This window comes from Miniopterus natalensis, chromosome 18 (genome assembly GCF_054644295.1).
Source record: "Miniopterus natalensis isolate mMinNat1 chromosome 18, mMinNat1.hap1, whole genome shotgun sequence".
Lineage (NCBI taxonomy): Eukaryota > Metazoa > Chordata > Mammalia > Chiroptera > Miniopteridae > Miniopterus > Miniopterus natalensis.
The window spans coordinates 35,627,917-35,648,267 of NC_142098.1; the positions used below are offsets into that span (position 1 = coordinate 35,627,917).

Below are 20,351 nucleotides of genomic sequence, written 5' to 3' on the forward strand. Positions count from 1 at the left end.
GAATTCGATGTAATAATTGTTAACTAGGTGGAAAGTAGTTAACTAGTTGGCTGAAGAGTAAAAAACCAACAGTGAAGGGATCATGGAGGTGGTAGCTGTAGGAAACCTGAGGGGACGGGAAGAAGTTGGAAAGATTAAAACCTAGGAACACAGAGGGGCCCAAGCCAAGCTGGAATGCAGAGCTCAGAGGCTGTACTGGTGATGTTTGGTGTGTGTATTGGATTTGGGCAGCAACTTTTACCTGGGTCTGAGTTAACTGTGCTACTTCAGCCCATTTACCATGGAGCCTGGCACAGAGCAAGCATGTGACAAATGTCACCTGTTTAAGACAGAAGAAACCAAGATCCCAAGAGCAGGTCAGCATGCAGGCATCTCAACTCCAATCCCAGCTTCTCTCCAGGGCTCTGGAGTGGTGGTGGGGGTGAGGGTCAGTGGCATGTTTTATAAAGTAGCATGTTAATGATGAATTTGATGGGGGGGTGGGGGTGGGATTGGATAGGAGAGGCAGCCAGGCGGAAACAGGCCCCAGGAGCCTCTTATAGCAGACATGAGGTGACGAGGCTCCAATCTTGGGCACTCCTGGAGCTAGTCCAGGCTCCTGACCCCTCCTGCCCTCTCTTTGCCTCATCGGCTTCTGATATTCTCCTAGTTGCTCTGTGTGCGTTTCTCCCTAACCGCCCGTCTGTCTCCTTGGCCACCCCTCTGCCCCTGCCCTGCTTCCCCTCCAGCAGAAGGCGGACCTAGCTGTGGCTGCATTCACCATCACAGCGGAGCGGGAAAAGGTCATCGACTTCTCCAAACCCTTCATGACCCTGGGGATCAGTATCCTCTACCGAGTGCACATGGTACGGTTCCCGTGGAGACAGGAGGTTGGAGGCAGGGACTAACCGTGGGGCCCAGATGCCTGCATCCCCAAGGGAAGTAGAGGCTGTGGGCTGGACCTAGGAAGGGCCAGTTGGGCTCAAGGGCCCCTGGTGGGGAGGGGCCAGGAGTTGGCATTCAGCTCAGGTCAGGGTAGCTCAGGGTCACCCTCTCCCCACAGGGGCGCAAGCCTGGCTACTTCTCCTTCCTGGATCCCTTCTCCCCTGCTGTGTGGCTCTTCATGCTTCTTGCTTACCTGGCCGTAAGCTGCGTCCTGTTCCTGGCCGCTAGGTGAGTCCACTGCCTGCTGCCTGGGAAGAAGAGGCAGGAGGAGGCCTGAGGCAGGGCCCATGACTGACCTGCACATTCTGCCATCTGTCTGGACCATCCTCGGCCTGCACTCAGGACCTCGGGTTCCCTGCATCATCCCTTCTCCCGGCTGGCCCGACTCTGCATTTCACCCTGTGGCTCTAATTGGCTCTGTGGGTCTCTCTCTATCTCTTTCTACCTCTTCTCTGTGTCTCTCCATCTCGGTGTATGTCTCTCTGCCTCTTTTTTACCCATGTGTTTCTCTTCCTGCCTCTTCTCATGTGTGTCTCTCTGTTCATCTCTTGGTCTCTTTTCCCTCTGTTTCCTGTTTCTCCCCCATCTCTCCTGATCTCGGTGCTGTGTCTTGTTATTGTTTCTCTTGTTTTTCTACCCTCTTCGGCCCTCTTCACACTCCCCCACCACGTCTCTCTGCAGGCTGAGTCCCTACGAGTGGTATAACCCACACCCATGCCTGCGGGCGCGCCCCCACATCCTGGAAAACCAGTACACGCTGGGCAACAGCCTTTGGTTCCCTGTCGGAGGCTTCATGCAGCAGGGCTCAGAGATTATGCCCCGGGCGCTGTCCACTCGCTGCGTAAGCGGAGTCTGGTGAGAGGCTTTCTGTCTGCCTACCTGGGGCTGGGAGGGGCTACTCTGAGGCCTGGGTGGATCCCTGGTCCCCACTGCCAGCTGAGTGGCAGGGAATGGGGTGGAGAGACCTGAGCCCCAGCTCTGCCACTCACTAGCTGTGTGACCTTGGGTAGGACACATTCCCTCTGCATGCCTTAGTCTTCTTATCTGAAAAATGGGGATAAAAATGCCCATGGCTCAGGTTGTAAGGATTCAGTGAGGCTGTTACAGAAAAGTGCTTCTGCTGACACAAGGGATCACAATCAGAGTGACCAATGCTGTTGCTGTCACTGTCTCCGATATTGCTCTGGTGATCACAGAGGCTTAGAGTCCTTGAGCCAGGACATCCTTCACTGGCCTGAGGCCAAGGCCCACACAAAGACACTTGTTCCCTCAAAGTCCCATGGGGACCCCATAGTTTGGACAGAACTTATTTTGCTCCATGACAACCTCCGAAAAGCTACATGTCCAGAGAGCAGACAGTAACTCATGGTGTCTGGCCCCCAGTTTAATGCCAGGTGGAAATACCAGCTGAGAGTCACCAGATCTCCTGAATTTTCTAGAAGAGAAATCTGGACTTGTAAGTGAATTTACCCAAAGTTACAGAGATGTGGTTTCTGGAGATTCTAGGTCTCTGTGTGTTGGGTTTTGGTTTCTGATTGCAAGAAGCTGTATTATTCACCTCTTATCCTCCTTTCCACCTCCACCCCACCCCAGTGCCTTGCACAGTGCTGTGCATGTGTGCTCAGCAAAGGATGGCAGCTAGGGTTTTTTTTAAAGAATAGTTTATTGATTTTTAGAGAGAGAGGAAGGCAGGAGAGAGAAACATCGATGTGAGAGTGCAACATCATAATGGTGCCTCCTGCACACCCCCTACTAGGGATCAATCCTAAAACCCAGGCATGTGCCCTTGACTAGGAATCAAACCAGCAACCTCCTGGTGCATGAGACGACGCCCAACCAACTGAGCCACACTGGCCAGGGTTGTTTTCATTATTATCTGCTAAAGGAGGTGTGGCCTGGGAGGCCCTCTGTCTTCAGGCCCCAAGATCTGTACTATCTGCAGGGAGCCTGGCCTCTCACCTGCTAGGCGCTAGGACAGAAAGGGCCAAGGTAAGAAAGACAGTGGCTGCCCTTGGGTCCCATAGGTAGGCCACTGATCACATGTTGGTTCTGAATCACCTGGATAGTGAGAATACACACTTACACAGATGTAAGTAAGCCTTAAACAACAACCCTGTGAGGAGGGGCCTACTACTGTACTTATATCTCACTGGTGAGTCCAAGGTCACACAGCTAGGCAGTGATGGAGCCAGGATTTGGGGATTTTCCAGAGATCTTTCTATTATTGATTTCTAGTTTAGTTCCATTATGGTCAGAGAACATTCTCTGTAGAATTTTAATCCTTTGAAATTTATTGAGGCTTGTTCTGTGGCTCAGCAAGTGGTCTTTCCTGGTAACTATTCTGTGCGCACTTGCATAGAATGTGCTGTTGGTGGGGGCAGTGTTCTATAAATGGCAATCAGGGCCAGTAGGTTGATAGTGTTATTCAGGTCTTCTGTATCCTTACTGATTTTCTGTCTACTTGTTCTAGCAATTATTGAAAGAGGCATGTTGAAATCTCCACCTGTAATTGAAGAGAAATTGTATCTATTTTTCTTTTCAGTTGTATCAGTTTTTGCTTCATGAATTTTGAAGCTCTATAATTAGATGCGTAAGTGTTTAGGATTGGTATGTCCTCTTGATGAATTGATCCCTTTGTCATTATAATGTCCTTGTTTATTCCTAGTAACAGTCCTTATTCTGAAGTTACCTTTAATATTAATATAGCCATGCTTTCTTATGCTTAGTATTTGTATAATTACCTATATGTTACCTACATATTATGTTTAAAGTGGGTTTCCTATAGGAAGCGTGTACAAAGGCCGTGGAGCAAGGGTTGGCAAACTTTTTCTTTATTGGGCCAGATAGTAAATATTTTAGGCTTTGCTGGCCATGCAGTCTCAGCTCTAACTGTAGTGCAAAAGCAGCCTTAGACAATACGCAACTGAGTGAGTGTGGCTGTGTTCCAATAAATCTTTATTTATGGACACTGACACTGCAATTGGGATTTTATATGTCATGTGTCATGAAATATTACTCTTCTTTTGCTTTCTTTTAAATTATTTTAAAATGTAAAAACTAGTCTTAGCTTGTGTACCAAAACAGATGGCAAACCAGATTTGGCCTGTGGGCCATAGCTTGCCAACCCCTGATTGAGACCTTTCTTGTAATTATTGGTATGGTCAGGTTTAAATCTGCCAGCTTGCTGTTTGTCTTCTATTTGTCCCATCTGTTCTTTGTTCCCATTTCTCTCTTTTTCCTCCCTGCTTTGGATTTATTGAGATTTTTTAAATTCTGTTTTATGCCTGCTCTTGACTTATCAATTATACTTTTTTGTTTTATTTTTCTTAGTAGTTGCTCTGGATTTACCATATGCATCTTTAATTATTACAAAGTACTTTCAAGTAACATTATGCTACTTCACATAAGATGTCATGCCCTTACAACGGTGTACTTCCATAACTCCCTTCCCATCCTTTGAGCTACTGTTGTCATATTTTTACTTCTACTTATCTTATGAATCCCATAATACATTAGGTTTTGTGTGTGTGTGTGTTTACTTCAACAGTAAATGTCTTTTAGATAAATTTTTAAAATGAGGAATATGTCTTTTATATTTACCCACACATCTACTATTTCTGGTGCTCTTCATTAACTTCATAGACATCCAGATTTCCATCTAGTATTTTCCTTTTACCTGAAGAACTTCCTTTACCATTTCTTGAAGTACAAATCTGTTAGCAATTAGTTCTCCAAGCTTTTGTTTGTATGAAAAGTTCATTAGTGTGTTTTCTTCTTTGAAGGATATTTTTTCTGAATATAGAATTCTAGGTTGGCAAGGTGTGTTTTTTTTCTTTCTTTCAGCACGTTGTCGTGTTGTCTTCTGGCTTGCATACTTCCTGAAAAGAAGTCTACTGTCACTCTTATCTTTGATTCTCTGTGTGTAGTGTATTTCCCCACTTATGGCGGCTTTTTAGATTTTCTCTTTATCACTGGTTTTTCAGCAGTTGATTATAATGTGCCTTGGTGTGTTTTGTATATATGTCTGTTTATCCTACCAGGATTTATTGAGCTTCTTGGATCTGCACATCTATAGTTTTCATCAAATTTGAAAGCTTTTTGGCCATTACTTCTTCAAATATATATTTTTCTGTTATCCTCTGCCTCTCCTCTCTTTCTGGAATTCCAGCCACATTTGTAAGACCACTTGATATTATTCCCCAGGCCACTCAGACTCTTTGCTCATTGTCAGTCATTTTTTTCCTTTATGTGCTTCATTTTGGACAGATTCTTTCACTTTGTTCCAACTCCCTGTTCTTTTCTGCTGCAGCTTCTAATGTATGTAATCCCTTCTAGTAAAATTTTCCTCTTAGGTGTTGTATATTTCATCTCTAGAAATATCAACATTTCACTTCTGCTTCATGTCTTCCATTTCTCTCTGCATTATGTTCATATTTTTCTTTATATCCTTGAGCATTCTGAACATTTTTATAATAGCTGTTTAATGTCCTTGTCATCTCTGTCAATTCCGGGTCTTTTTCCATATGAGTGTTTTTACTCTTGGTTACAGTTTCCTTTGTTTTTTTATATCTGGTAACTTTTTTTTAATCCTCACCCAAGGATGTTTATTAATTTTAGAGAGGAAGGAGAGAGAGAGAAACACTGATGTGAGAAACATCAATCAGTTACCTTCCATAAGCGCCCTGACTGGGGAGCAAACCCTCAACCTTTTGGTGCATGAGATGATGCTCCAGCTGAGCCCCTGGCCAGGGCTGTCTGGTACTTTTTTTTTTGGATGACCCACATTGTGATTTTACACTGTTTACGTGGTTGAAAAGACCACTTCAAAGAGCCTTGGACTTTTTCTGGCAGGCAGTTAAGTTACTTTTAGATTATTTTTATCCTTTCCAGGCCTGTTTTTAAGTTCTTTTAGGGCAGATCTAGAGTAGCCTTTATTCAAGGGCTAAGCTAACTATTTCTAATGTGTTGTCCTTTTGGGTCTCTACTGAATGTCTCATGAATCCAGTGAGATCTCTCTACTCTGACTGGAGGGAGCTCAGAAGATTTGCAGCCCTGGGACTTGTTCTGTCTTTGAACGTTGTTCTTGTCTGGCTGCTGGAATCTCACCCTGTGCGTGCACAGACTCATATTCAGCCAAAGACTCAAGGGGACCCCGTGCGGACTTCTGGAACCCTCTCTCTGTGCAGCTCTCCCCTTGGGTACTCTCTCCCACAAACCCCAGCTGTCTTGGCCTTCCTGATTTATGGTCTCCATCTCCACAGCTTAACCAGGCTGCTAGACTGGGCTTCCCTTCCTTCCCAGCACTGCAGTCTGTAAATTAAACCCAGTCGACAGCCTTGGCAATGGCAAGGCTCACTTCATTTATTTTTTCCCTCAGGGATCACAGTCCTGAAATACCCGTTGTCCTATGTATTTAAATGGTTTTCTATATGCTGTCTAGTTTTCTAGTTTTCCTTGATGGGAGAATATTTCTATCTTATTCTCCTGTGTCTGGAAGCGGAAGTCTCTGGAAGCAATATTTAAATCCAGAGAGTCTGATTCCAGAATCTATGCCCCAAGTCTCCACTAACCAGCAGTCACTGAGCCTCCTAGGTGCCAGGTCACTGAAGGGGGCACCACCAGTGGGGCCCATGGGTGGGGGGCAGGGGAGCTCCAGCCTGTGGCTTACCCCTCCCACCCCTCAGGTGGGCCTTCACCTTGATCATCATCTCCTCCTACACGGCCAATCTGGCCGCCTTCCTCACCGTGCAGCGCATGGAGGTGCCTGTGGAGTCAGCTGATGACCTGGCAGACCAGACCAACATTGAGTACGGCACCATCCACGCTGGCTCCACCATGACCTTCTTCCAGGTAGGGCCCCTGAAGCCGCCTGGGCTTGATGTCGGGATCTCCACTGTGCAGAGCAGCTCAGGGTGGGCTGGGCAGGGCCTCCTGGGTCAGAGGACCTGAATGTCCTGAAGGTTGGGGAGGCCGGGGAGCAGAAGACACGCTCATACTCTCGTGAGGAGTCTGGCTGGGGAAACTGAACTTTCACCCAAGGAGTGGGAGAAAGGAGGCAGGTGTGGGATCCAATGTCGAGTCAGTGCTGGACAGGCCAAATGGAGTCCAGGAGGCTGCTATAGTCCAGTCTGGCAAAATGGGCCAGCATAGAAGACGGGAAGGCCCTTCAAGGTGAAGGGAGCTTGTCCATATGCATTTTGGGGTGGCGGGAAGCAATCAAAAGGAAAGCAAGCCTGGTAAGGAGGTTTGAGTGAGAAACTGCAGAGGCTTCAAATGCCAGGATAGGGCTGAAATTGGACCCTGTAAGTGGGGATGTGGGAACGATTGAGGGGTGACCCCTTTAAAAGCTGGAAGCTCCCTCTGGGGCAGTTAGAGGTAGATGAGTGGTCTGGAGAGGAGGCTGGAGCTGGGCAGAGGCAACTGGCTGAAGGAGTAATCAGGAGAGGAGGAAGGGGATGAGTTCCCAGGTCTCTCAGGTGGGTGGCGGAACCATTTCCCAGGTGGGAGACCATTGGAATAGGATTGGGAGGTTGCGGAGCCTATGGGGTACTTAGGAAGGGCAGAGTCTAGACCTCAGATCAAAGAGGGGGAGGTGGTGCGGAGGGCGGGCATCAGGTGGCAGAGGAGGGGTAGTAATTCCCAGAAGGTTCCCGCAGGGCCTGTGGGAAGTAAGCTGTCCTATTCGGCATGGACTTGGGTCTTCCTGAACCAGGCTGGGCCCTGGGTAGACTTGAGGGTTGAGCATCTGCTCCCAGGTTCTATGAGTAAGGCCTGGGAGCACTGCAAAGTCAGGGCTGGTGTCAGGCAGAGCCAGGCACAAGGATGGAAGGGAGGAGAAGGGTTGAAAAATAGACTTTGGCCCCTTCCTCCCAAGCCTTTGGGCCTCAGGGCTCTCGCTGGGCTGGGGGGTGTGGGATGACTTCGACCTGGCCTTGAGCCATCTATCCATCTGTCTTCTCCTCTGTCTTCCTCTGGTCTCCTTGTTCTCTCTCAGGCTGAGGGAGACTTGCTGGAGGGCAGGGGACAGGGTTCAGAGGAAGGGCAGGGGGTGGAAAGCCCCTCACCCCTTCCCCTGTGCCCACTCTGCCCAGAATTCGCGGTACCAGACATACCAGCGGATGTGGAACTACATGCAGTCGAAGCAGCCCAGCGTGTTCGTCAAGAGCACAGAGGAAGGCATCGCCCGTGTCCTCAACTCTCGCTATGCCTTCTTGCTCGAGTCCACCATGAACGAGTACCATCGGCGCCTCAACTGCAACCTCACCCAGATCGGGGGCCTCCTCGACACCAAGGGCTACGGCATTGGCATGCCGCTGGGTATGGTGGCGGCAGGGCTGGGGGCTTGGCAGACAGGCCAGGGACAGGCCACCAAACCTGTAGCCTGGCTCAGGACAGGTGCTCAGAAAATGGGTGATGAGTATTGCTGAATGGATGGAAGGGAGGGAGGAAGGATAGAAGGATGGCTGGATCTGCCAGAGAGACTGGACATGCCTCTCGGGGCTCATCGCTGGAAGCTCACCACCAATTTTGTCACCAAATTTTGGCATTTTAGCTTTTAAACCCGTCCGTGTGCTGATGGCTGCAGCTTATAGTTAACGTATTACTGTGTAAGAAGTTACTCTAAGTCTTAGCTGCTTTGTGGCAGCGTCGGAGCTGTGCCAGGGAAGCAACGTGGCCTGGTGCTTGGGGGGACAAGCTCTGAATTCACAGCTAGGTCCAAATGCCCATCCCCTAACCTCCAACTCAGCTAGAGTCACCTGCCAGGGAGTTGGAAATACTTGCCTCACGGGATCACTGAGAGGCTTGAATACATTTCTGTAAGCCAAGGGTCTGGCACACAGTAGGTGCCTGATAAATACTAATCACCCCACTCGCTCATATGCCAAGTTCCTGGCACTCGTAGGTGCTCAGGAAGTATCGCAGAGAATGAAGAATTGAGCACAGGACAGGGTAGGTGTGAGGTGTTTGGGCGCAAGGCTGGTCTAAGGGAGGAGAGAGGTGATCCAGGGTTGGGGCCATGCAGAGGAGAGGTGTGGCTGGAATTCTGATGCCCAGCTCTGTGCCAGGCATGTGCTGGATGCTGGGACAACACAGCAGGAAGCTGCAAAGCTCCATCCTCCTGCCTTCTTCTAGAGGCACAGACAGCAAACCAGCAGTGAACCCAGCTTTATAATGCGACGTCAGGTGGTGACAGCTGCTCTGAAGTAAATTAAGGGGAAGAGACTGACAGGAAGTAGAGCGCTTAGTGTCATTTTAAATGAAGTCAGAGAAGACCCCCTGAGGAGGCACCAGTGAGCAGAGCCCTGGGTGAATTGAGAGAAGGAACAGTCCAGGCCGAGGGAAAGCTTCCAGGATGGGATGACTCCTGGAGGACTTGGAAGAGCTAGGAGGCCAGTGTGGCTGGAGCTGAGAGCCATGGGGCGGCGGAGCCCCAGGCGGCTGGGCCAGCGGCTCGGAGCTTGTAGGCCAGGAAAGGGTGCTGTTCTCATGGCATCTGGGAGCCACTGGAGAGTTTTAAGCATGAGAACGGCATGATCTCTGACTCTGTTTCTGAAATTGTCCTTTTGTCCCTCTGGCTGCTTGTGGAGAAAAGTCTGTGTGGGGATGAGAGGAGGCTGCAGGGAGGGGACCGTGACAAATGTGACATGAGGTGTAGTGGGGCGTGGCCCTCATGGTTGCAGGGGAGCAGTGGTCAGGGCAGACCCTGGGGATGTGGCAGAGACAAGAGGAGGGCCCAGGGTCAGGGAGCAGTGGGGTTTGGTGGGCAGGGCTCTGGGGCCCGGTGGCCAGTGTGCCCCTTGTGTGCCCCGTCCAGGTTCCCCGTTCCGTGATGAAATCACACTGGCCATCCTGCAGCTTCAGGAGAACAACCGGCTGGAGATCTTGAAGCGCAAGTGGTGGGAGGGGGGCCGGTGCCCCAAGGAGGAGGACCACCGAGCTAAAGGTCAGCCGCCCCGCACGCTGTGCCCTCCTGAAGCCCCCCACAGCCCCTATACCTGCACAGCCAACCCATCTCCCACCCCCAGGTCTGGGCATGGAGAACATCGGCGGCATTTTTGTTGTGCTCATCTGTGGCCTCATCATTGCTGTCTTCGTGGCCGTCATGGAGTTCATATGGTCCACACGGAGGTCGGCGGAGTCCGAAGAGGTGAGGGAGTTGGCAAAGGGTGTGGGGGAAGCTGTGGGACCCCAGGGCAGGGGGGGCATGAAGACTGCGGCACTGTGGGCATCACTGGAGGAAAACAAGTGGCAAGGAGGGGTCAGGGAGCCAGGGAGGTGAGGGGATCTGGGAGGATCCAAGGGTAGAGGAGGCGGAGGAGAGAAGAGGAGAGCAGACAGATTGGGGGAGAATCCACAGGCATGAGGACAGAGGAGGAGGGGCAGAGGTAGTGACGAGGAGTGAGGGGGCACAGTGAGAAGGATGTGGGGAGAGGCAGAGCAAGGAGAACTAGGAGGGGAGGTGATGAGAATGCGGCTGACCCAGGCTGGACTGCTGATGGGCTCCCACTACGCTCGGGCCTCCCTTGCCCAGCCGTACTCCTCCACTGCCAGACCTGTCCGGGCCCCTGCACTCTAGATGGTTCTGGCCTTCCCCTCTCCCTACTAGCCCCCAACCCCTCCTCCTGGCCCTCACTTTTGGCTAATGACCTTGTTTCTACTCCCCTGAGCTAAGCAGGAGTGAGGAGAACATGCAGAGCCCCACCTCCACATCTAGCTGTCTTGCACTTTCTCCACTTGCCCTGGTAGTTACTCCAAGAAGGTCCACACTCCTAGCTAAGGCACCTCCATCTGGCCCCATCTCCTCCCTCTTGCCTTCCCCAGGACATCCCTCAGCAGTTCCCTCCTTGCCTCCACATCGCCAGTTCCCCTTTACTGAGTCAAGGCTGGCAACATAGGAACGTGCTGTCATTTCTCCCATCTTCCAAAATCCTCTCAACCCCATTTCCCTCCCAGCCACCACCCAACCTCTCCTTCCCTGACTGCCTTGAGAGACTTGAGTCTCCCTGCTGTTCCCTATTCCTCTCCTCCCATTCGATCTTGTACACACTCCAATCCAGCTGCTGTCCCCACCTCTCCGCTGAAGCCACTCTTGTCACCAGCAGCCTCTATGGGTGAAATCCAATGCAGGAGGCTCAGGCCTCATCACATGTGAGGTAGCAATAGGCTTCAGCCCAGCCCATCATCCGTTCTCAAAACCCACTCTTCCCTGCACTCACGTCGGTTTCCTCCTACCTCCCTGGCCACTGCTTTGTGGGGACTCTTGTGCTCAGGCCTGGAATTTCCAGACTCATGGTTTGTAAGACCATCTCTATGCTGAGGACTTCTGTATTATCTATTGTCACATGACAAACTGTCCCCAAATTTAGCAGCTTTAAAACAGCAAACATATCAATTCACAGTTTTTGTGGGTCAAGAATCTGGGAGCAGCTTAGCTGGGCAGTTCTGGCTGTCCAGGGTCTCTGGTAAGGTCATGGTCACAATGTTGGCTGAATGCTCAGCTGGGCTGGAGGAGCCACTTCTAGGATGGCTCACTGTCTCAAAATGTACCTATGGAGTTTTAATTTATGGAGGTGACTGAGCAATGACACAGAGAAACCAGTCCATTGAAGGAAGATTTTTATTACTTACGTTTCCTGAGAGGAGAGGTCTGCCACACCACACAGGGCCACATGGGGAAGCACCGGGTTTATGCAGGAGCAGGAGGCGGGGGAAGGGAGAGGCAGTCTCTCCCTGGTCACCAAGATTTTAAAGATGTCAAAACATCCTCAGGTACAGAAAATAAAGAACGTGATGAATACACACATTCACATGGCAGCTGGCTGGAAGCCTCGGTTCCTTGCACAGGGACCTTGCCACTGCGCTGTTTGTCTACGCCATGGCCACACCCTGAGTGAGTGATACGAGAGAGCCAGTCAGAAGCCAGCATGTCAGCTGAGCTGGCGTGTTCTGGTCATACAGCTGCCTACTGTAGCCCCAAATGTGTATCTCACAGGGACCTGTCCCTGAACCCAGGGTCTATAAATACAGCTCAATACTCGACATCTCCACATGGATGTCTAACAGCACACAAAACGCAGGTGTCTAACATGGAGCTCCTGCCCACCCACCAGGGAACACCATCATTCCGGTTGCTTCAGCCAAAATATGTGGAGTTACCCTTCACTCCTCCCTCTCACACCCTCTGTCTGATCTGGCAAATCCTGTTGGCTCCACCTTCAAAATACTGTACCCAGAATCCAACCCCTTCTACTTCCTCAGTGCCCTCAGTGCCTCCCTGCTCTTGTCCTTGGCCTCCCTACTCTCAGCACAGTTCCAGAGTGATCCTGAGAGCACAGCGTCCCCTACTTCAAACTCTCCACTGGCTCCCATCTGACTCTGAATAAAAGCAAAATCCTTACAGTGTCCTGGCCTCACATGAGCAGGCTCCCATTGCTCCTTTGACTTCCTCTACCTCTCTCCCCCTGCACTCCCCAGTCTCAGGGAGCCTGAGCACACACCACTTCCGCCTGGACACCTCCCAGCCCCAGGCTACCTGCTTTTGCATCCGTATTGTTTCGCCTTCAGCACACTGGAATATAACCTCTACAAGGGCAGGGATTGCTGTTTGTTTGGTTCTCTGCTGTATCTTCAGGGCCCAGAACAGTGCCTGGCACACAGTAGGTGCTGGACAGATAGGCCTAGCAGTAATGACAGCTTGACTCTGAGGCAACAGATGGAACACAAGTAGGCGGGGAAGGACTAGAGGCAGTCAGAAAATTTAGAGTGAAAAGACGAGAGGAAGCAAAGGGCAGGTTCAGGAAGAAACCCACAGAACGGAGACTGGAGAGATAAGTGGAGACAGGAGCTGAGAGGTAAGACAGGAAGAGCAGGGAGAGACAGAGGAATGGGAGGGAAGAGAGGAGGCGAAAGGACATGGGGGTGGGGCGGGGAGAGCAGGGGTGCAGAGGGGTGGGAAGAGGAAAGGACGGGGTGTGGGGAGAAGCTGGGGGCGGCCGCCAGGAGAGCCCAGGCAGGTGACCCCCAATCATTGCCCGCAGGTGTCCGTATGCCAGGAGATGCTGCAGGAGCTGCGGCATGCGGTGTCCTGCCGCAAGACGTCGCGTTCCCGCCGGCGCCGTCGCCCCGGTGGCCCGAGTCGGGCCCTGCTGTCGCTGCGTGCCGTCCGCGAGATGCGTCTCAGTAACGGCAAGCTCTACTCGGCCGGCGCGGGTGGGGACGCGGGCGGCGCTCATGGGGGCCCCCAGCGCCTCCTGGACGACCCAGGGCCTCCTGGCGGGGTCCGGCCCCTGGCTTCCACCCCCTGCACCCACGTGCGCGTCTGCCAGGAGTGCAGGCGCATCCAGGCGCTGCGGACCTCTGGGGCCGGAGCGCCCCCGCGTGGCCTGGGCGCCCCCGTGGAGGCCACCAGTCCTCCCCGGCAGCGAACCGGCCCTGCTGGGCCCCGCGAGCTCACTGAGCACGAGTGACGACGGACGGGGCCAGGCAGATGCCCAGACTTGGCCGTAGGGACCGGGACCGGGCCAGCCCCAGACCCCTGTCGCCCCCGCCTCCCCATGCAGCGAGGAACAGGACTTGTGCCCCGGCGGGCCGGACGCCACGCTTTTGCCTTGGATTACCGGTGAAGTCCGAGGCCCGGCTCCAGAGCCTGCCTGCGCCCCCTAGTGGACTCGCGAGAGGGTGCCGCGGATCCGCATTCTGCCCCCCCCACTGCGGACAGGAGGAGCGCAGGAACCGAGGACTCCAGGGTCCGAGGGCCACAGGACTATTCCCGGAAGCGGAAAGCAGTTAGCCAGGAGAACCTCATCCTGGGACTGCTCAGGCTCCCAAGACGACGCAACTCCCCACTTCTGGAGGAGGGCCTCCGGGCAGAGGTGTCCCCTGGGGCGCCCCTCGCCTCTTTTTTCTCTCTTTTTTGGGGGGAGAAACTTCGGAATTTCTATGAGAACCCCCCCAGGGAGGGGGTCAGTTGGGCCCTCATCCCTCCCCCTGCCACACCCCAGTCCCGTTGGAATAAAAAAAGAACAAAACCCCCAGACTGGGGATAGCCCTATCTCATTTCCTGGGAGTGTGAGGGCATTAGAGGATTGGATCCCCCGCCCCCAGGGAGTCTGCTCAGAACCACATACTGGATGGTCACTTTTGCAGTCAGCACCCTCGGCCCTGCCCACAACCAGCAGGTCAGCCCAGGTCCCGACAGCTGGCCCCTCTCCGCTGACCTTCGCTCAGGACAGAAGGAGGCTGCGACAAAGACCCTGAGACAGATGGAGAGAGATGCGGGAATCTGGAGAGGCGGAGACACCAGGGAAACTGACACAGAAAGACAGAAACCAGAAGAGGCTGGGGGAGGGAAGGACAAGTGAACTGTTTAGTGTGGTGGTGCCTGGGTGGCCGGTGTGGTGGCAAGTGTGTGCCTGGGAAGGGATGATTTGGCGACTCTGTAATCATGTGCATATGTGTGTGTATGTACATCTATGAGGCCATCTTCAAACGTCTGTGACTGTGACCCTGTGTTTCTGCTGAAAATGTACCTCCCAGCCCCCAAGAGAGGAATACATAAATCCCCATAGAGAGAGAGAAGGGTGGGTCTGCTTTGTGTCCTACCCTCTCCCGCCCTGCTGCAGGTTTCTGTGGAAACTGCAGCTGAGAAAGGATGAGTGAAGGTCACACAGCAAGAGCCAAAACGAGGCCGAGTAGAAGGGTAGAGATGGAGAGGTGGGGAGAGAGAGACGGAATGGGAAGAGAATGAGAGGGGCAGAGGATAGGGAAGGAGTTAGGGGCAAAAAGGGGGAAAGAGAGGGAGCTGGCTGTGATGAGACAGAATGGAGAGGGGCACGAGAGGGATGGGCAGAGGGGGGAGACAGACAAAGTAGGGAGGGTAAAGTACCCGGAAATTGGGGCTGAGAGAAGCAGGCATTGAGGTGGAGCAGAGACAGGTGAGAGACAAGAAGCCATAGAAAACTAGATGGTGACGAGACGGCTGGAGCGGTGAGTGAAGCCAAACAGGGACAGAGGGTGAGGGTGAGGCTGGGCCTGCCCATGTGGCCTGTGGCCCAGAGCAGGGAGCTGTCCGTTCAGCACCGGACCGCCACAACGTTGCTCTGGCTCCCCTGCAGTGCCTGTCTTTGTAGAACCTGGGCGGGCCACACCCCAGGAGACCTGCCTGTCACACAGCACCCCGAGTGTCCATCCAGCCCCTACTGTGTTTCAGACACTTGCCCTCAGGGACAGGTGTGGGGGTGAGCTTGTGTCTCAATGGTTCTGTTCTCTCCACATCTCTTTTACAGACTAATCGATGTCTCTGCCCTTGGGCCATACTGTGTCTGTCCAGTGACTAGAATATAATTGCAGACATTTCTGTTCTCCCAGTTTTGGTCCCAATACCTCACTGCTAATGGTCTCTGGATTCTCTCCCCATTTCTGAGTCTCCCCTCCCCCCTTTCCGCTCTGAGTCTCTAGAGCCTTTATCTCAGAGTCTCTCCAATTTGTTAAACATTTGTGTCCCTGTGTCCCTGTCACCTTCACTGAGTGCTTCTGTTGCTCTGTCTCCCTCCATCCATTTTCTCATCTCTGTTTTTGCCGGTCTCTCTGTCCATTTGTATCTGCCTCTCTCTGGTTCTAGACTGTGTGTCCATGTCTCCTCTTATGTGTGTCTGTCTCTAGTGCTGAGTTCCCCTGTTGCTGTCCATCACTGTGACCTTCCTAAGTCTGCCCCCACCCCCAACTTCTGCAGAGCCTCTGGCTGGGAGCATGATGCACAGTCATCAGTCTCACCAGGGCTGTGTCTGAGTAGGGAGTGCATGTCTAGGGTGGGGTGTGGGGGACCAAGGTTTTCCCGAGCCCAGCTGGAGAGCAGGAGGAGAGAGCCTAGAATCTCCTGGGATCCAAACATCCCAGGCTTTTCTGCCTCTCAATCCCCTTCCCCATGGTCCAGGCTCTTCCCTGCAGGTCAAGGTGTCAGGAGAGGGAAAGGATATGTTGACGAGTCCTCTCTCCTCTAGGAAGGGTGCAGAGTTGGGGAGAGGGGCCTGGGAGCCAACTACCTGGCTTAAAAAATGTGGCTCCCCCCCTTCCCCAGTCTCCATGGAGACAGGCCAGGTCTGCAGGCCCAGCCTCCTTTGCTGCATAGTCGGCCTTCCTGTTACCATGGCAACAAGGGACAGCAGAGAGGGAAGGGGATGGGTCAGAGTACAGGATTGGGCGGAAGCTCTGGGTGCTGGGGAAAGCCACGGAACTGACTCCCTACCTCCTCCTACTCCCTGGCCCCATCTCCCTGCCCATGCCCATCTCTCTATGCCTCTGAATCTCTGCCTCTGTTTCTGTGTCTCTCACTCTGGCCTCCAGCCTTTTACATGTTTCTCAGGACAGGTCCCTAACTTTCCCACCCACCACCCACACACCAGGCTCACAGCCTGCTCCTTGCCTGTGTACCCAACACAAGCACTCCCCTAAGTGGAGATAATATGCACATTCTGAGAAGGCGACAGGGCCAGGCCCTCTCTCGCTCTCTGCTCCTACTCTCCCCAGGGAGAGTCTAGAGCATTCCTCATGGAGCAAGGGGGTGGGGTGGGGTGGGAAGCCATGACTCCTCAGGTGCCAGTGAGTGGCTCTGGGGTGTGGGTGCCAGCTGTGTGTGTGTGCATACACATACCAGTATGGGATGTGTGTGGCGTATGGGTGGGGGTGTTGGAGTGTGTTTGGAGGTGCAACAAAGGTATACACGATAGCACCCCAACAGATGATGTGTACAGCTTGGGAGGTGTGTGGGATGGCATCAGGGGATGTTTCTGTGAATTACTGTGCCGTGAGTCCGTGGGCACCTTTTTGTCTGTCATTAACGATTAGCAACCATCATTTGTCAATTTTGCACTGTAGGCCTTTGCTCATGCCCAGGTATACTGGGGAGGAGCCTATGTGATGGTGTGTGTGTTGTGTGACCATGCAACAGCATCCACAAAGGCTTCTGTGTTGTCGGGAAGCAGCGTGAGGCCTGTAGTGCACAATGGCACTGAGCGTGGATGTGTGTTGGTTCTGAGGTCTGTGGGTGGCATGGTTTTGAGTCTCCGTGAGATGGAACAAGGACAGGTATGGTGGAGTGTGTGATGTGTGTGTCTTCAATGTAGTGTTCTGACGGGGGGTGTTCATCTATGTGGCACTTGATTATGATTGTGATCGTGTGGTGTGATGGGTGTGTGAGGTATGTGCTATGTGCATTTCATTCCTACATGTTCGTGGGCCTCACTTGGGGTTGTGTGATGGGGTAGTGCAGTGTGTGGAAGGGTCCTGTGATTGTGAAACTGGTGGGGTGTGATGCAGTGGTGTATGTGTGTGTCCCCAGTATCTGGACTACCTGGATGGTGGTCACAGGTATGATGCTGAGCGGTCTTCTGGCTGTGATGCGTCTCCTGTGTACCTGTGCACTTGCGTCCTATTGGGTGGCTCTGCCATGGCTCTGGGTAGGGAGAACACACACAGTGAGGGGGCCTCAGGGCTCCTCCCCCCTCTGCAGCACCCTGTCCTCATTGTGGGGTCTATCTCCCCTCTTGTGAACTCTCCAGCTCCCCCTCCAGAGCAGAACCCATGCAGTCTCCAGCTCCCCCTCCCTCACTGCGGACAGAGGTGCTCTGGGCCCCCTGCATCGTTGCGGTGGTTTACCCGGCTTTCCCCCACCCGGTGTCCACCTCCTGGAGCGCACCCCTCTCCTGCCTGGCACCCCCCCAAAGTGAGGGGAATTCCAGGGCTTTCCCTCCCTCAGCGCCCCCTCCTCGGAGGCGCCCTCCACATTGTAAGGGTCTCCAGGTTCTTCATTGCGGGGATCTCCGGGATCCCCCCTCCTGCAGCGTCCTCCCCTGGCAGAGGCTGGGGGCGGGGAGGACAGCTGCAGTACCGGGGGCGGGGCCCCGTCCGTCCGTCAGGGCGCCTGCGCCCCTGATTGGCCGGCGCCGGTCCTCCCCGCGGGCGCGGGCATATGAGACAGCGGAGGCGGCGGCCGCCGCAGACCCTGTGCAGTCGGGCTGACGGCTGACGGACGCGCGGACGGCGCGGGCGCTGCAGAGGCCCCCCCAGCCCGAGCCCGCGCCTGAGCCCACCCCGAGGCCCCTGCCCCGGCCCCCTTCCCGCCCGCGGGCCCCTGACCCCCGAAGCCGCCAAGATGGGGGTAGGTGCTCTGTCGGCCAGGGATGCGCGCGCGCGCGCGCGCGCGTGTGTGTGTGTGTGTGTGTGTGTGTGTGTGTGTGTGAGACATAGCGGGTCCAGTGACACTGGGTGTCTGCGGGGGTGGGGGCTCCGGGACCCCTGCGCCCCGCGACCTGGTCTGTGGACCCCGTGAGCCCGCGGAGACGGCCCCGCTTGTTGTGTGTCTGGCTGAGTGTGTGCTCGGCCGCCTGGGTCCCGGGCGTCTGTGTGGCACGTCGGCGTGTCTTTGTGCGCGGGGTCCGCGGGGCAGGGGCCGGCCGCCGCATCCGCGCCCGCCTGCTGCTGTGGGATGCTCGGCCGCGTGCGCGCGCGGGCGCCGGGCTCCGCCGGGCCCTGGGAGCACCGTCTCCCTGCGGTTGTGTAGCCCGGGTGGTGTCCTGCCGTCTGCAGCCGTGTCTGGGTGTGTCTGCGAGCTGGCGTTTGTGTCTGGGGGTGTCCAGGCCCCTCCGCTTCCCTGGCCGGGTGGGGACCAGATGACCTCTCTTTCTCCTTCCAGGCCTGAGTGGGGGGGCTCTGCAGTGCGGTGCAGCGCGGCCTGGGGCTGCGGCTGGGGCCAGCCCCTCATCTGGGGGGGCAGGCATTGGGGGCTGGGTGGAGCGGGACCAGCGAGGGGAGGCTGAGTGAGGGCGAACGTTTGCAAATGCGCGGTGGGGGGGGGGGTATCGTGCATGCCTGGCTATGCCCTTGCCTCAGTGTCTGTGTGTCCTTGTCTGTCTGCGAGTCTCTCCAGCAGATGCCGCCTCCTATCCTGGCTGACCACCTGACCCCGCGCAGCCCTGGATTCCTCCCCGCGTGTCTGGGGCGGGGCCACGGGGGCAGGAGTGGGAGAGGCGGGTGGGCTGGGCTGGGTGGGGTGAGGACAGAGGGTCCGGGTGAGAGAGGCCAATGGAAACGGGGTATGAGGGATGGGAGGAAGATGGCGGATGAAGGCTGCCGGGCCCAGGGATGGAGGTGGGGGATGGGGGTTCAGATCTGTGGATTGGGGTGGGTGAGGGGGGATGGGGAGAAGAAATGGGTGGACAGAGGACTAGGAGAGAGGAAGGGGGAGGTGGGAGTCAGTGATGCTTCCAGGTAAGTGGGATGGGGGAGGGGACGCCATGGGCAGATGGAGGAGAGGACTGAGGCTAAAGGCCTCAGAGAAGGAACTGCAGGGAGAGGGGGTTGGGGGTACTTAGAGAAAAAAGTGGGGACAAGAAGAGAAGTGAGGTGCTTTAGACACAGGAAGCAGAGACAGAGACATGGAAAGATGGAGAGAAATGCAGAGACACAGAGATGCTCTACAAGAGACAGGGAGAAAGAGACAAAGAAAGAGACACGGGCAGAGAGACATGAGAAAGACAAAGAGAAACTGAGGCAACCCAGGGACAGACATTTGCTATCCAGACACAACCCAAGTCAGCCTGGGTGATGGGAAGAGAAGGCAGAGGGCAATAGGGGAGGTTGAGGGAGAGATGCTCAGAGATGATGCCCCAGACACCCTGAGGGGAGGAGGGGCAGGCTGGCCAAGGCACAGAGGCCATGTGAGCTGAGGGCATCAGGGGGAGGCAGACAGCACAGGAAATGGCAAGGAGCCACACAGGTGGGCTGCAGCGAGGCAGGCGTGCCCCCCACTCTCAAAGGTGCTCTCACCCTGCAGTGCACCTACCTGGGCTTCCTGCCTTCACTGGGAAAGCCTTGGCTATCCCCCCCCCCCCCCCACCACCAACAGATAGAAGGGATTCCGGTTATGGCAAGGGCAAGCAAGAGCCAAAGTGTCCTAGCCCCTCCTCCTTCAGGACAGGAGTCCAGATCCCCAGCCCCTCCTCCTTCAGATCCAGAAGTCCAGGCCCCCAGCCCCTCCTCCCTCAGGCCCAGGAGTCCAGGCCCGCAGCCCCTCTTCCCTCTGACCAGGAGTCCAGGTCCCACTCCTAGGCCTCATAGGGACCCAAGCATCAGCTACCAGCCTCCCCTAAGGCTTCAGGGGTGAGCAGCTGGTTTTCTTCCCCACTCCTGCCAGGCCCCCATCTCTCTTTCCTGCCACCCCCTTCCCATCTCTACCTTAACCCCATGAGCTTATATCTCCGCATCTCTCCATCCACGGGTCTACCTCTCTGAAGAGGCAGAGACCCCTGGGACGGGATGGAGCAGTGTCCTCACTGTCCCCCAAACCTCTGTGCTTCATGTCAGACGCAGTGCTGCTGCAGGGCTGGCCCAGGGCCAAGCCTCCCTCCTGCCCCCTGCACTCCCTTAGAGGC

The 20,351-nt window shown here is 54.5% G+C and overlaps 1 protein-coding gene across 2 annotated transcripts in view; it reads left to right on the forward strand.

Moving 5' to 3' along the window:
• The window catches only part of GRIK5 (glutamate ionotropic receptor kainate type subunit 5), a 38,726-nt gene extending 24,768 nt beyond the window's left edge, over positions 1 to 13,958 (forward strand). For both annotated transcript variants that reach the window (XM_087826724.1, XM_087826725.1), the window contains 8 exons: positions 732 to 845; positions 1,043 to 1,152; positions 1,606 to 1,779; positions 6,609 to 6,774; positions 8,016 to 8,241; positions 9,740 to 9,868; positions 9,951 to 10,072; positions 12,963 to 13,958. In XM_087826724.1, coding sequence (XP_087682850.1) covers positions 732 to 845; positions 1,043 to 1,152; positions 1,606 to 1,779; positions 6,609 to 6,774; positions 8,016 to 8,241; positions 9,740 to 9,868; positions 9,951 to 10,072; positions 12,963 to 13,391 — 1,470 coding nt within the window. In that variant the 3' untranslated portion in view covers positions 13,392 to 13,958. The remainder of the gene's footprint in view (positions 1 to 731; positions 846 to 1,042; positions 1,153 to 1,605; positions 1,780 to 6,608; positions 6,775 to 8,015; positions 8,242 to 9,739; positions 9,869 to 9,950; positions 10,073 to 12,962) is intronic.
• Positions 13,959 to 20,351: the final 6,393 nt, after the last annotated feature.